The 17025-nt window shown below is 43.4% G+C and overlaps 1 protein-coding gene across 5 annotated transcripts in view; it reads left to right on the top strand.

Moving 5' to 3' along the window:
* The window catches only part of CROCC (ciliary rootlet coiled-coil, rootletin), a 312203-nt gene that overhangs the window by 179657 nt on the left and 115521 nt on the right, over window positions 1-17025 (top strand). For all 5 annotated transcript variants that reach the window (XM_069240717.1, XM_069240716.1, XM_069240714.1 and 2 more), the window contains 5 exons: window positions 8463-8630; window positions 8846-9230; window positions 12364-12575; window positions 13646-13766; window positions 15676-15839. In XM_069240717.1, coding sequence (XP_069096818.1) covers window positions 8463-8630; window positions 8846-9230; window positions 12364-12575; window positions 13646-13766; window positions 15676-15839 — 1050 coding nt within the window. The remainder of the gene's footprint in view (window positions 1-8462; window positions 8631-8845; window positions 9231-12363; window positions 12576-13645; window positions 13767-15675; window positions 15840-17025) is intronic.

The following is a 17025-nucleotide window of genomic DNA, read 5'->3' as shown; positions in this document are numbered from 1 at the left end:
ATTACCCGGCTTCTGTGCATTGTCATAGTCACAAATCAGCATCCAGCAGGTCAAATGGGGCAAAACGTGGGGGGACAACCTCCAAAAAGCATGGAAACTGCTGTTTGCACAGTACTAGATGGCCTACTTAGAACTTTAAAAGGGCTAACTCTTGTTTTCAGGTTATGCTAGACCTATCTTCAGCTTTTGTTAGTGTAAACCATGAAACCCTTCTCGCCATCTTATCCGCCAGAATGAGAACAGAAGGTCATGTGCTGAAATTGTTTGCCTCCTTCTTGTCTTCGAGATCTCAGTTAGCTCAAATGGTTTATTGAGGTCTTCTACTTTAACGGCAAAGTGTGGAGTACCCCAGGGTTCGATATTATCCCAATCCTAATGCAACTTACACATTGAAACTCTGAGTGCTCATCTATGTAACCTACTGTTTTATGTGAAACTCTTTGCTGCCAGTGTGATGGGCTCCATGCTATATGAATACCACAATAACAAGTAATAAAAATAGGGTTAAGAACTTAACAGAGTCCTCAGCCAAGGGGACAAGTACTTATTTTACTTTGGGACACTAGCTGGAAGCACATATCTTTTCTTTCTTCCTGAATGATACCAGTGGCTGGAAGAGGTGACTGGTCAAAATTGGTTGAGGTAGTTTTGTTTATTCAAGCTGGACTGCTTGAACACCAGTTGCAATATTTGCTAGCCTTTGGTCAGAAAAGGGTGGACGGTTGGTTTCAGTGGACCAGAAGGGAAGCTATTTTAATAGTGAAGGACTCGCCTGATGGCTACAGTCACCATCTTGTTCAGACTCGCACACTGTGTGCCAGTGAACAGCAGTCAACATGCAGATGGTTCCTTGGTCCCAAAAACATTAAAGGCACATGAATCCACACTGTACACACCAAATACTCAAAAGAAAGCAAGGACCACTGTTATGGAGAACCGACGAGATAGCAGGCAGCCTGTCCATGAGGAGTGCAAGTAAAAAGGCCTACAATCTGAAGTAACTGCCACAAAATGCAATTGCTCTCGTAACTTGATATGAGGTAGTAGCAGACACTCTCAACTTGCAGTGGGTTTTCACTTTGAAGTCACTCTCTTGTCAGCAGAATATGCTGTCAATGGTATTTTAAAATGTAGACCTTGCCAGTGTATTTGCAGATTGTCATGTAACTGGAAGACGATGAAAAAAGATGAACAGTATGGCACAGCTTTTCCCAATCTACACAAAGAAGTATTCCGCTATAGCTTTATGTGTAATAATTATCAGTAGTGTGGTGAGTGAGATTCACATACTTGTATTTTGTAAGCTTGGAATGGATTCTGAGACCTTAAGTGCATCACTGAGATGTTTGAGTAAGATGAAACGTCTTACTGTGGAATTCAAATATATTGGTGTAAGGCTACTGGATATGAACATCCTCTGGATCCTCTATGAAATCAGTGAGGGACTGGTGAAAGGCTAAAATTATGGACAAATGCCGTCCGTTAAGCCTTTCATCACGGACAACGGGCAGCAGGGTGAAATTACGGACAGTCCGTGAAATTTATGGACGGGTGGTCACCCTACCACAAGCATCTATTCTCTCAAGAATAAAACCAGTGGGGGTATATAGCACAGGGCCTGGCCTGAGTGAGACCGGTGGGGGAGCCCCTAGAGGTTCTTTGCATGTGGACCCCTCCAGTTTATAAAAAACACTTTTTGGAGGAAACAACCTGAGTGACAACATCTGTACATTCGTTCAGTTTACAAAAGAGTCACTTGTGAAAAACATTCCGATGCCACAGCTTGCTCAATGAAAACCCATGCAACATGACCACATCCCATAATCAATCTAAAAACACAGAGGACTGCAGAGCAAAATTATGGGCAGTTTCCCCGAGCTGGATTGAAAGGCAGGTAGTCTCCTGTGCTCTGAGGGAGGAAAGGGAAGACAGAAAAGAAAACGCCTTCTTGCCAGGGTGCCTCCTTCCCTAAAGAAATGTATATATGGGCAACTTTTAAATCTGCAAATGGAAAGGGGCTTGAAAACCTTCATTAACGTTAATCAATGGAGTCACTTGAAGCTTTCTGATACAAACATATTTTCTTTTAGAGAGGTACTGTAATGGTGTTCCAAGGTGAGCTGTGGAGTGTGTGGTTTTAGTGGAGTGTTATAAAAAATGTTTGTACTAGGTATAAACTGTATATTATTCAAATCTGTATTTGAAAAGCACTTTTATTTTAATTAAATGAAATGTATGTGCGCATTTTGTTGCAGTGTAGATTATGATGTAATTGTATTCCATGTTATACACCAGAGAGGCTGCTGTTCAGCGTGGCTAAAAGTTAGTGGCATAGTGGTATGGAGTGGAGTAGAGTGGCATGGGGGCAGTGGCATAGAGCCCAGTGTTGCAGAGTACAGTGCAGTTGGGTACAGTGCAGTTGTTTAGAGTGCATTGGCATGGAATGCAGTGGTTTAGAGTGCAGTGGCATGGAGTGGCGTGGGACAGAGTAGAGTGGCATAGAGGGCGGTGGAGTAGAGTGGCATACAATAGAGTGGCAGAGTGTAGAGTGCAGAGGAGACTTGCGTGACAGAGTGCGTTGGTGTAGTGTGCAGTGCAGAGGATAGTATAGTGCTGTAGAGTGCAGTTGCGTAGAGTGGAGTGAAGATAGAGTGGCATAGAATGCAGTAGTACAGAGTAGATTGGTGTACAGTACAGAGGCGGAGAGTGCAAAGTTGCAGAGTAGAGTGTCAGTGATGTGGAGTGGAGTAGAGTGACATGGAGTAGTGGCGTAGAGTACAGTGGTGCAGGGTAGAGGGCAGTGCTGTACAGTGCAGTTGTTTAGAATGCATTGGTGCAGAGTGCAGCGGCATAGAGTGCCATGGGGTAGAGCAGCATAGACTGCAGTGGAGTAGAGTGGCATACATTAAAGTGGCAGAGAGTGCAGTAATGCAGAGTGGTGCAGTGGCAGAGTGCAGAGTAGACTTGTGGCATAGAGTGCAGTGGCGTAGAGTGGTGCAGTGCAGAGTAGAGCATAGTGCCTAGAGTGCAGTGGCGTAGAGTGCAGTGATGCACAGTGCAGTGGCATAGAATGCAGTAGTACCGAATAGAGTGGTTTAGAGTGCAGTGTTGCAGAGTAGAGTGTCAGTGCAGTGGTATAGAGTGGTACAGAGAACAGTGGCATGGAGTACAGTGGTGCAGAGTAAAAGGTGGTGGTACACAGTGCAGTAGTTTAGAGTACACTGGCATAGAGTGCAGTGGCATAGAGTGGCAGGGTGTTAGAGTAGAGTAGCATAGAGTGCAGGGAAATAGAGTGTATTGGCGCAGAATGTAGTAGTACAGAGTAGAGTCCTGTAGAGTATACTGGTGGCCAGTGCAGTGTTACAGAGTAGAGTGTCAGCGTGCAGTGGTGTAAAGTGCATTGAACTAGAGTGCAGTGGTCAGAGTGGCATATAGTGCAGTGGCATAGAATAGATTGTTTCAGAGTACAGTGACATACAGTGTATTGATGTACAGTGCAGGTGCATAGAGCTGAGTGTTCCAGAGTAAAGAGAACTAGCTTAGAGTGTATTAGCTTAGAGTGCAGTGGCGTACAGTGGAGTGTTGCAGAGTGGCATAGAATGGAATTGTGCGGACTAGATTGGTGTTGCCTAGACCGGAGTGGTATAGCGTAGAGAGGTGCAGAGCACAGTGGTGTAGAGAGACGTAAAGTGCATTGGCATAGAATAGAGTGGTACAGATTAGAGTGGAGAGGCATAGTGTGAAGCAGCATAGAGTTCAGTGGCATAATGTGGAGTGGTTCCGAACTGAGAAGAGTGCAGTGCAGTGGCATGGAGTGGTGTAAAGTAGAGTGATACAGAGTAGGGTGCAGTGGTGTGGTGCAGAGCAGAGTGGAGTGAAGTATGCATGGTGTAGTAACACACTGCCATTACAGACAACACAATTTTTGATTGAAATGACCATTACATTTGCACAAACAGTGATGTGTGTAAATTGCATCACCTAATGCAATGATTTGTTTTAATCATATAGAGGTACTTGTTTCCAGAACAGTTCAGAATTAACAAAAATGTGCTTCATTTGTAGTCCTAATTCTGATATATTCTGAAATGTATTTAAATGTTGTCATGTGATAGAAAAAAATCTTTCCTAACCCAAGTATCAAGCAAGATTGTCGCAAAAATCCTCTCACTTTGAAGTCAGAGAAAGAAAAGTAAACACTAAGTTCCCACTGAAGACAGAGTCTGACATTTGACTTTGTTCTTTGAATGCACAGCAAATGTGATGAAATAAGAACAAGATTCACAGGCCTGTTTATAGAAACGGAGCACTAGGAAGGATACTGTAAATAAGGTTTGGGCAAGGGAAGGGCCAAACTCAAGCTGCATAGCCTAAAACAAATAAAGCTAGCAAACTGAAAGCAACAAAATGTGAGTTACAAACCACAAGGCCAATGGCAAGCAAAGGGTGGAATGCGTTCCAAAGGAAGCAGTATGAGTGCACTTAAAGTGACAGCCGTGGGATACTTTGTGGGGAGAGTCCAGTATTTTAGTCCATTCTGTATCTTGCAGAGGTTTGGCCACATCAATCACCCAGGTAGTATGACAAGAAGACCTAGAGTGGTTTCCATGTTGCAGGAAAGGTCTGTACACCCGTTACATCAGTTTGCCGCCAGTTCCTCTGGTGTAGAGCTTCTGGCACACCTCTGGTAGGGTTAGTGCTAGGTGGCAAACATGAAATAGGGCATTTAATGATTATTTAAGGTGGTTGTCAGTAAGGAGTTGACCGGGGTGAAGATGGTAGTCTGCCACAAGGGTTTGGAAATTTAGTAGCTCACTGTCCAGAAACAAATCCCCCAATTTTAAGACATCAGCAGCATGCCACTGATGGAGTTGCTCTGAGCACAGCAATCCTGTGCGAGTAGGAAGGCTTAGCAAAGAAGTGCAGGAGCACAGGGTTTATTTGTGTCAGTGAGTTTAGAGGTTCTAGCAAGGCAAGAAAAAGCTGTGCATGATAACCCCTGATGGAGATCCGTAGAATGGTCAGTAGGAAACAATGAGCAGTGCATTAAGCTTTCCTTAAAAGTCTTTACTGATAAACCCCATCTCATGAAGGAGGTGGGCAGAAAGCCAGCGAGCCACCCATTGGACCTGTGCAGCTGAAAAATAGCATTCTAAATCCAGAAGACCTAATCCACCCACATTCACGGCTAGCTTTAGAGTGGAAAGAGCTACTCGACTGCACCATAGCAACCAAATCAACTCTGTGACGTGTCTGAAGAAGGAATGAAGGACAAGAAGGGGAAGGTTTGCAAAATAATACTATCATTGGGGTAGCACACCATCTTCACTAGTGCCATGTGGCCCACTACAGAAAGCAGAAGAGAAGACCAAAAAGCAAACTGGGCTTGGAGGGACTGTGACGCTCTGCCGAGATTTCCATACTGCAAATCAGTGAGAGAATGGTAGATAGTAATCACTATGTGTCAAAAAGATAACTGGTTCCCAGTTCAATCTGAGATCTAATTGTATACAGGGAGTGCAGAATTATTATGCAAGTTGTATTTTTGAGGATTAATTTTATTATTGAACAACAACCATGTTCTCAATGAACCCAAAAAACTCATTAATATCAAAGCTGAATATTTTTGGAAGTACTTTTTAGTTTGTTTTTAGTTTTAGCTATGTTAGGGGGATATCTGTGTGTGCAGGTGACTATCACTGTGCATAATTATTAGGCAACTTAACAAAAAAAAATATATACCCATTTCAATTATTTATTATTACCAGTGAAACCAATATAACATCTCAACATTCACAAATATACATTTCTGACATTAAAAAACAAAACAAAAACAAATCAGTGACCAATATAGCCACCTTTCTTTGCAAGGACACTCAAAAGCCTGCCATCCATGGATTCTGTCAGTGTTTTGATCTGTTCACCATCAACATTGCGTGCAGCAGCAACCACAGCCTCCCAGACACTGTTCAGAGAGGTGTACTGTTTTCCCTCCTTGTAAATCTCACATTTGATGATGGACCACAGGTTCTCAATGGGGTTCAGATCAGGTGAACAAGGAGGCCATGTCATTAGATTTCCTTCTTTTATACCCTTTCTTGCCAGCCACGCTGTGGAGTACTTGGACGCGTGTGATGGAGCATTGTCCTGCATGAAAATCATGTTTTTCTTGAAGGATGCAGACTTCTTCCTGTACCACTGCTTGAAGAAGGTGTCTTCCAGGAACTGGCAGTAGGACTGGGAGTTGAGCTTGACTCCATCCTCAACCCGAAAAGGCCCCACAAGCTCATCTTTGATGATACCAGCCCAAACCAGTACTCCACCTCCACCTTGCTGGCGTCTGAGTCGGACTGGAGCTCTCTGCCCTTTACCAATCCAGCCACGGGCCCATCCATCTGGCCCATCAAGACTCACTCTCATTTCATCAGTCCATAAAACCTTAGAAAAATCAGTCTTGAGATATTTCTTGGCCCAGTCTTGACGTTTCAGCTTGTGTGTCTTGTTCAGTGGTGGTCGTCTTTCAGCCTTTCTTACCTTGGCCATGTCTCTGAGTATTGCACACCTTGTGCTTTTGGGCACTCCAGTGATGTTGCAGTTCTGAAATATGGCCAAACTGGTGGCAAGTGGCATCGTGTCAGCTGCACGCTTGACTTTTCTCAGTTCATGGGCAGTTATTTTGCGCCTTGGTTTTTCCACACGCTTCTTGCGACCCTGTTGACTATTTTGAATGAAACGCTTGATTGTTCGATGATCACGCTTCAGAAGCTTTGCAATTTTAAGAGTGCTGCATCCCTCTGCAAGATATCTCACTATTTTTTACTTTTCTGAGCCTGTCAAGTCCTTCTTTTGCCCCATTTTGCCAAAGGAAAGGAAGTTGCCTAATAATTATGCACACCTGATATAGGGTGTTGATGTCATTAGACCACACCCCTTCTCATTACAGAGATGCACATCACCTAATATGCTTAATTGGTAGTAGGCTTTCGAGCCTATACAGCTTGGAGTAAGACAACATGCATAAAGAGGATGATGTGGTCAAAATACTCATTTGCCTAATAATTCTGCACTCCCTGTATAAAGGGGAAAACAGTGCCATATGTTAAAGAAACATTAATTACATTTAAATTATTTTACATTTTGTTTGTGCAATTTACATTCTAAATATTTTGAAGATTCTATGTGTACTTGACACTTAGGGATAACCCAGATCACTAGTTTGGCTTTTGCTCAATTTAAAAACCATTTAAAGACATGGACAAAGTGGGCAATTGCTTTGCACAACCTTGCAAGGGGTTTGGCCCCTGCTCACCCTTCACAAGCACGAACAGCAGACCATCGCACCAGAACAGTTTGCCAAGGTGGATGGGTGTTGCTTGTTCGACCACTTGACAGTGTGTCTTCTGTTTCGCTCCTGTGTGCAGAGATAACTCCACAGGTACCCAATACCTTCCGATAGTCTTGGTGGACCCATCTTGTCTGATTTTAGGAATTGTCCCACCTTGTTCTTCTCTTCCTTATTTATCCAGTTCTCAGCAGCAACCTTTTGAATCACTTGCCGTGGATCTCCCATTGGATCTCAATGCCATCCTCCTCTTTTATTATCTTTGATTGGTAGTCCGGGCTCCCATTTCTGAGAAAAATGTAGAGTCCCAGACATACAATCTAGTGCTATGAGACTACAGACAAGTTGTGGGTACCTCACATTCTGACATTAGGTGTGAGACTGTTGTCCACACCATCTGGCCTGCCTCATTAATTTTAAAGTCCAGGGACGGTTGGGGTGAGCCAGATGTTATTGTTCAATTGTTTAAACTAGCATAAGTTTAATTACCTTAATTTTTCCCAAACTCTTTGCGGGGGTTTTAAAATGTTCAGAACCATAATCAAAATTTTGCTGTTACTTTCTCTTCAAGAAAGATTGGGTAGATTTGGGTAGGGGTGATGGCCTAAACGCAGTGCTGAAGGGCTTTAATTTACTACTGAACAAGGACGTAATGTGACACCTGAATGTAGCATACCAGGGGCAATCACAAAAAACGCACAGTAAATAAATAGTGCTATGTTAAAAAAGAGTAAATAAATGCACTGACAACATAGTGAGGCATGGCCTCTCTTGGGAGTGTCTGTAAAACTGATGTTTGTTCTTGAATTTTTGTCCTGAATTCTGACCCTTTGTCCTGAATTTTTGTCCTGAATTTTGACCCTTTGTCCTGAATTTTTTACAGTCCTGTCCAGAAGTTGCCTCAATGCCAGGTTGTCACCCTAGCTTGTGGATATGAAATATTACCTTCTAGTTTTGCATACAACTGTAATGTAATGTTCTACTCCATTTTATTTTTATCCACATTTGCCTCCTCCCACAAAATCACCTTGAGTGCCAGGTGCAAAGTTCTCTCCAGTGAGAGCTGGAGTTAGATAGGCCAGATCCATGCATGTTGTTTATTCCCCTCTGCACTCCACAGGTGAAAATGCTCGACACTGAGAACACTAAAAAGAGCAAGGAGGTAGCGGAACTTCAGGCCCGCATGTCCATAGACGAGCAACGGGACGAGGAGAACCGGCGGGAGACCTTCAGCCTGAAGCAGAAGATTATGGAGACAGAAGCCAGCCGGGAATCTTCAAGGAAAGAGGTGGGTTCTCTATGGTCAGCGAGTGATAGAAAGACGGGGTCTCACAGGCTCTCAACCGGAGCTTCTGACACAGTGCCTTCAGTTTGTTAGCACACTACTCTGCTTCGCTGCGCTTCTGCTCCGTACAGTTGTAAACTACCTCCACCTGCGTCTCACCAGCTGAGGTGGTTGTGATTTGTGAGGCTTATATTTATATGTTGCCTTGGCTGTCGCAGGTCAGCAGCCTACACAGGAAGATGGCGGAATTAGAGAACGAGTTCCGTGTGCGTGAGAAGGACCTGCTGGGTAGCTTGGAGGAGGCGCGTGGGAACGAGAAGAAGCTGCAAGATAATGCCCGCAACCTGGAGATCAAGCTGGAAACTGCCCACGCAGAGGCCTCGGAGTTGGGCCTACGCCTTAGTGCAGCTGAGGGGCGCATCCAGGGGCTGGAGGCGGAGCTGGCAAGGGTGGAAGGCATGAAGCGAGATGTGGAGTTCAAGCTGGGCAGCCTGCACTCTGCACTACGGCGTACACTGGGCATCAGCCGGGCAGGGCGCAACCCCAGCCCGGCCATCAGAGGCCGCAGCAGCTCCCCGAAGAGACCTTTCTCCCCCACCAAAGGTAAACCTATAGGCATGACTGATGTAAGTACTGCCATCTTCTGCCTGCAAAGGGAAATGCTAGGCGTGGTATCTGTAATTATTTTAAGTAAGGAATGTAGAACAAATAATGCCTTTAACGTCATCCACATCTGGGATCCAATCACAAAGATTTCATGAGGTGCACCTGGATGGTCAAGGGCGTTTAACTTGCTTAGTATTGCCCTCGGTTATTACTCTGTCCCCTTGTTTGAAGTGCAACTTCAAACTTTACCATTTACTGTGTACCTCACTAGTAAAGGCTATGATAGCTCAGGTTTACCTCCTGACAGATATTTACAACCACATTTGTAGCTCCTTGGCAGTTTGTTTTCCTTCGTGACTGATGGGCAGTTCGTGTCATTTAAAAACGATATCCTAAAATGAACCCAGTTAGCCATAACATTCAAGTACAATAAAATCAGCATAATAAAATCAGTTAATTTGAGTGGAGAAAAATCACATATATTAAAATTAACTTTTTATATATTATGCAGACTGAGAGAAATATGACAATGACATGTATTCCCGGCTTCCTAAGGTCAATACATATTTCACCACCTTCTGAATTCTTGAAGGGAGGGAAACGCAAAGGTGATAGGTAGAAAATCGCAAAAGTCACAATCCGTGGGAATTGTTCAGGGCGGCTGTCCAGTCCGTCGGCTTTCGACCACAGTGCCACTTGAGACAGAAGCCATCCATTTGCAAATGCTTTAGTAGGAACAGTTCAGCTTGAACTGTACAGCCAAGTATCCCCAGTGAGATATAGCTTGCATCCTGTAGCACATTGAGCACCAGATCTATATCTGTGCATACCATCACACTGAGGAAAACATAAAGGTAGTATAGTAGGTGGAAGGCTTGCAAATATGTTAACCACTGGCAACCACTCCGGCCCCAGGCCATCCTTTAGCTCAGAGACCAGGCATATGTAAATCAGCCTCAGTCAGGTCAGACACGGGCTCTGGGGAAAGGGAACACAAACGACCTCAGACTGGTTTGTGCATACTGCGACCAGTACTGTTCCTTTCTGGCTCTAGTTGTCAGATACATGAGATGTGATAGTACTGAGCTGTTTCCTTGTCTGGGGGTGCAGTTTTCATTGTGGCCATTAGGTGTCTCCCTAAGCCATGCATTGACACGGTCGATTCTACAATTCTGGTCAACCGAGTGTAAGAAGCACGAGTTCAAGGAAACCCTTTGAGATGGATTAAGCCGTTTTTAACAGATCACGCTCAGACAGTGTAACGTTGAAAATTCTTAAAAGGTAATTCAGTTAGAGAGTGGGGTTCTACACGGTGTATCTCTTTTTTTCTCTACCACCTTACTCATTTATTTTTTTCCTAAAGCTTTAGTCACAGATCTTGTTTCAAAAGGCTATAAAATCTACAATAACGCTGGCAATTCACAGTTACCGTTCCACCTTGATGGAAAATTTGCATCACAAGATACATTTCCAAATAAAGTGGGATTCATCGTTGGTTGAATGAGTGCCAATCAGCTAAAACATAATGTGGATAAGACAGAGATACTAGCCTGTGGAACCAGCTGTACTGACAAGTGAATTGGGCCCTGTACCAAACCAACAGCCTCAGCAAAAAGCCTATGTGTTGTCATCAACAGTAATTTAACTATGAAACCACAAGTACGATCAATAGTGTCTAAATGCAACTCCTAACTTAAGTTTGCAGGAAAGTTGCGCCTCTCCTCTTTTTCGAGGCTCAGAACATGCTAGTAATGGCGAGTATTATGTCCAGTTTGTGTACCTGTGCCTGCCTAGCACCATCCGACAAAGGCTTCAAGTAATTGGGATTGAGGCTGCCAGACTAGTATTCCGACCCTCCAGAGACACACAGGCATCTCCACTGCTTAAAAAGCTAAATTGGCTGCCAATGAAGGAACAAATTCATTTCAGAATCTGTTGCACAGTTTTTAAAAGATTGAAGCACGGACAACTTAGTTTGTGACTGAAAACATATTAAAGTACATTCCTACACCCAACGTAAGATCTACTCATGCCAACCTACATACTGTCCAAAAGTTCCATAAGAGCAGATTAGGTGGACAGAGTTTTGCAGCGCTGGCCCAGGCAATTTTGAACTCCTTCCTTGATAAAATCCACCATATAGATGATCTCAAAACCTGGCTGTTTATGCAAGCCTTTTAAGTTCAGTGGCTTTTCTGGCTTCACTTTGCTTTAGCAGTTGTGTTAACAAAAGCGCCAAGAAACCGTTGGTGAACATGCTCTCTGCGGGAACAATAAACATAACGTAACATCCAACCAGAGATCTAGTTTAACAATAAAACGTTATATTGAACACCTTAGCAGATTGTGTCTTTGGGGTTGAGATTTGAAGATTTGTTTGGAGTCACATTTCCTTTTTCAGTTCTTTTTTGCTTTTGAAGTGACCCAACCTAAGCTAGTGTCATATGTTTCGGCTCATTTCTTTCTTTTGTTGACGATAAAACACTTTTCCATCTCCAGATTCATGCTTTAAAACTGATTCTGTTTTCACTTCTAGTTCAGAGTACTTTTTATGCTTCATATATGCAGTGGGACATACATATAAGAGGAATAGTTCACACTCCCATGATGCAAAGGCTTCCCATTCTCTAGGGTTCTTTCTCTTGAGGCATACCATAGGTCCCTGTAGCAGAGTGAAAAAACACACATAAGGACACCACCAACTCCGTCTTCAGGCTGTCCGTATCTGTGAGTTGCCGGAATCACATAGGCTACTCCTCACATTTCGCAGGGGGCGGTGTGTTATTTGCAGTACTTCACTGACTGTGTCATCCATTGTCTGTAAAAACCAATTATTTGCACACTCTAGTTGGGTGTAGCCTGACTTGTACACCTGTAATCAAGAGGGTGGTTTGCATACTAGTTCAACGCCAGTATATATTGCATGCTCTGTAGTCTAGTGTGGCTTGGAAACTGTAGTTTGGTATAGCTCGCACACTGGTGTTAGGAATCACTAGCATGATCTATAGTCTGACAATTGACATGCTTTGTACACACTTTTATCTTTTGAAGTCTATAATTTGGTGTGATTTTCACATACTTTATTTGAGTACTACCAACAGAGCTTTACATGTGGTGTCTTCTTTTCCAGGTTTTGACAACACGTTCACAACTACCACAGATGGGCGTGGCAGCCCCATTCCACAAACTGGCACTCCAGACCGTGGCACACGCATACTTTCACCTGATCGAGCACATTCTCCAAGCCGGGGAGAGCAGCTGGTGGCAGATATAGACCCTGAGGTGGTGCGTGCTGCTCTTCGAGATTTCCTGCAGGAGCTAAGGGATACGCAGCGAGAGCGGGTAAGACAGGAGGCCTGTAACCTAACCATAGGCTTAACTGATGGTGAAAAAGACAACTGCCTTTGGTTCTGCTGTTGATAGATAGTTGGTCATTTCTGACCTGAGGAAGATGAAGAAGGGACTTTGTAGGTGGAGCCTAGGCAGCGCGCAAGCATTCTCTCTCGAAATTTTGTAATCTACATCTGTGGGCTTTAACTACACCCATCTCACGCCCATCCCTTTCATTCGTTCCTTGACCTGCCTTTCAAAATTACCTTGATTTCGTACTTAAATGCTTCACTTTTGTCCCACCTTGAGGGTGCTTTATTACCACCTTGCAGACTGAACCTGTTATGTGGATTATTGCACTATTTTTTTCTTTTGCCTCGCTGCGTCACTCTGCATGGCCGTATGTTGTTTCTTCCTCTCCTTAGTTTAGAGCATGCTGCTGTTTCTTTGTGGTGTCTGAGCACTTTACACAGGGACGTCCAGTTTCATATAGCGCAAACTCCATTAGAAGATCGCTTTACATGACTACGTGAAGTTTCATATAGCGTAACCTCATACTTATTATTGTCAGCCAGCATATTACTCTTGGCTCCCCTCCCTCATAACTTATTTCCCATTTTCTGGTTCTCCAGCGCCGTAAGGTCATACAAATGGCAATAGCGCTATGCAAATATCATCACTCCACTGCATACAAAAAAAGTTAAAAAAAAATACAATTTCAACGCAAATACCTCTAACTTTCACAAATGCAAGACCCAAAGCATTGCAAATGCTCATTTCGATAGTGCCACCTTTTATCGATTCAGGGCCCTAATGCGAATGTGGGTTCAGCATATGGGCAGTGACAACTAATGAGTCTTCGATTTACTTCTGGTGTTTCAGACACATCATTTTCTATCCTATGTTAAGCCTAAAAAATGTAAGATATGCACTTCTCCTTGTACAAGCAGAGAATGGGCAGACTGCTATGAAAACTGTAATGTATATGAGCCTAGAGAGCAAACCTGGTTGTGTTATTGAACTAGTCCTTGATCTGCCCCTTTTCAGATTCTCTGCTCACAGACATTTTCGTTCTCACTCAGGATGAAGTTCGAACACAGGCAAGCACCTTGACCCGTCAGCTAGTGGAGATGGAATCAGACCGAGACAGTGCCACCACCCGTCTGCAGCAGCTGCAGAAAGTCCTGTCAGAATGTGAGGAAGGTGAGCAACCCAAAGAGAGCTATTAGGGGCAGTTTCTCTCAGCTGGTAAGCATGGAAATACAACACAAGGGCAGACATCATCTCACCCAATGAACACAACCTGCCTCAATGAAAGTGGTCATTTTGATTACAGAATATAAAGTTATGGGGAGGGGAAAAAGGGACACACTGCCTTATTTCACTTTGTTTAGGGATCAATACGCTGGTATGACAAAGACAGGAATACTTAACAGTGGGACCGCCCATCTCACAAAGGCTGGAATGCACACAAGGATTGCAACAATCGTGCCAAATGTGGGTGCCATGAAGTGGGGAAAAAAGACATATTGACTCTCCTGGGGTACTGAACAGCGTCCGACAACAGAGCCACAATTTTAAATATCATATTACTTTGTGGAGGCCAAGAGCTTATGTAATCCGTGGTAGCAGGTACAATAGTATCCTCCATTGAATGTTTCTTTATGCTTCAATGTTTTGTGGTTGCTTGTGATCATGACAGATAGGGAATGTGTATAGTTTCATTTAGGGTGTAAGGCTAGTCTAATTTGTCCGTGACACAATTCTTAGTGGAAGAACTTTGATTATGCAGTTATGTCATAAAGAGAGGAGCTCCAATCTTTGTATCATACGGCTTGTTACTGTCTACAACCTGTCAGTAATTGTAGACCAATAACTCAGGATTTTATTTCATTATTTTTATAAACTGATGTATATATGGAATATAAGTTGTTTTTCTAAAGCTTATTTTTTTTGTATTCATCTAAATTTCTTGGATCTGATAAACAGTGTTGACAACAAATAATGTTGTTTTCTTAAAAACATTAGTAATCTTTAATTGGAATTAGAACAGTTATAGAACTCTTTAGAGATTGACATTTGTCCTGCTGGTAGCAAAGCTGCGAGGAGGTAATTTGTTGAAAGGTCAAACCAGCCAAACTGGCCCAAATAACCACAAGCATGAAAGAACAAAAGGTTGGGGCCATGTCTCCACAGAAGGATGCTCAGATTCTTTAGGCGAGGCAGTACATGGCTCAGGAAATCAGTTGTGAGTGGGTGTGACTACTGGTTAGTCTAAAAATCAGTTTGGAGTGTTAAGACTGGAGAGTACCCACATACATCTTCATGATTAGCCCTGTGTTGGAAGATCTGGTTAGGAAGGCGAGCTGCACCGAATTCAGACATGAGGAAATGGTGTTAGGCTTCATTCACCACCCAGAGAGGAACGCAGGTAGCATAAACACAGGAGGCTAAAGGAAGTCACTGAGATAGGAAGTACGTTGGTTGCAAAGACCTCTGCATACTTGAATTATCCCCAATAAAACTATCTATAGTCCAGTAACTGATGACATTCAGTCTTCTGTGAAATGCAAGTTGCTTTCTTTATTATATAATTGCATAAAATGTATAAAATGCATAAAACGTAAAATGTGTCTGGTTCACTAGTTATCCTAATTTCAAACATCTTTTGCTTGATACAAGCAACGCATTGTGGATAAAAGAACACATCAGCATTCTTTTAAGCAGTCATAGTGGGGAGATTTAACTCTTCAAGTTCAGAAGCTGCTCAGCTATTACTGATAGATGGAATTACAAATGCATTTGTCGCTGGGCTTGAGGGTATTTTCTTGACAGTGTACACCCATAATCACCCTTGCATCTGTTCTTTCCCTAGACCTCGACTCTGGTATTTCAAGTACTGTAGTTTTGTTAAAAAGGGTATGTTGAACTGTCTGTATTTATTGTTTTGTTCATCCACTTAAACAAACCTTGCTGCAGGAAGAATTACTGGGTTTTATCTTCATCAGCGGTGCTTGATTTGTGCATTGCTTATGACTCCCTGGATATTAAGCATCATCCTACACCCACTTTACCCTTCTTGTGAACAGTTACAACTCCCTTCTTCCTTTAGGTAAACGCAGTTCAGATGGAAAGCTGAGCGGTGTGCAGACCACCTTGATGCTGCAGGAGGAGACCTTGCGACGCAATGAACGGGAGCGCAAGGCTGCACTGGAAAAGGTGACCAATCTCGAGCGGAGTCTGCAGGCTGCAGACAGTGAGAGAAGGACCATACAGGTATGATTCCTAGCGCTGAACCTGGCTGTGTGGTGGAGGGGTAAGCTGGTACGAGAAAATTCATGATGAAGGCAGTCTCACAGTTTGCGAAGGTCCACACAGGTACAAGAGGTGGGTGAAAAGCTATTAGGGCAGAAATTGATAAATGAACAGCACAGATATACATGATGGAATGCTTAAATAAATATTTTACAGACACATAAGTAGGAAGGACAGAAAGGCTGGTTTGCAGTGTTAGGTGCTGTGTGTGGAGTAGGCAGACCCAAAGAAGTGCACCCCATAATGTCTCAGTTTTGATGGTTGTCATGATGGTTAGGAGTGGGTGCGTGTGTGTAAGAAATGGGCAGCAGAGGGGTGTGAATGACAGGAAGTGGCCTTAGCCAGTCACATGGCATTTACTGTAAGAGAAGTCAGCAACAACAAGTTTGGATGGAAAGGAAGAGTGGGAAAGGGCCGTGCAGGTGCACCGATGAGTTGAGTGGCAAATACAGCAGGGATTGTGAGTGGAGTATTAGAACTATAGACAGAGGGGAAACCAAGGTGATAGCAAGGTTGCCAACTAATAGGTAGTCATGGTGGCAAAGATGGTGGATGAAATGACAGAAAGAAACCTGGTAAAGCAAGCCAAGTCACTAGCAAGGTGATAAAAGATAGCATGCGGGCAGAGAATGAGGGACTCCGCTGGTGGAGGCTTAGTGTGAGCTCAAAGATGTGAAGCAGAATTAGAAGCTCTTTGGATGAAGGGAACCACTTTTAGGTGAGTTATATGGTGCCTGAGAGAAATGTGATACTAGTTTCAGCAATAAGAAATGACATCTGCTAGAGTGAAGTTGTGAAAACAGGACTATGAAGGTGAATTCCTTTGTCTGAAGAGCATTCTAGGGAGGAATGCAGCAAAGTTAGGAGAGGGAAGAATCAAAAAGGTGGAGGAGTACAATGTTAGGTGAACCCCACCAGAATAATAGAAGGTAAAGTTGTGTAGGCAACAACAATATGTGGGGATGGGGCTAAAGAAGGATGGGTGTAGTGAGGTTGTAGGTGTGATCTGTGACGATCATTAAGTAATTGGGAGAATTCAGGTAAGCTAGGGGAAATGATAGAAATGGGAAAAGAGAAGGGCAACACATTTGAATTGGGTGGGAACTAAGGATCTATATCCAGGGAAGAGAGCTGCAGATATAAGTCT

The sequence above is a fragment of the Pleurodeles waltl genome, chromosome 6 (assembly GCF_031143425.1).
Source record: "Pleurodeles waltl isolate 20211129_DDA chromosome 6, aPleWal1.hap1.20221129, whole genome shotgun sequence".
In the NCBI taxonomy this organism is placed as follows: Eukaryota; Metazoa; Chordata; class Amphibia; order Caudata; family Salamandridae; genus Pleurodeles; species Pleurodeles waltl.
The sequence above is the reverse complement of the archived record's forward strand: the minus strand, read 5'-3'. Positions and strand labels throughout refer to the sequence as shown.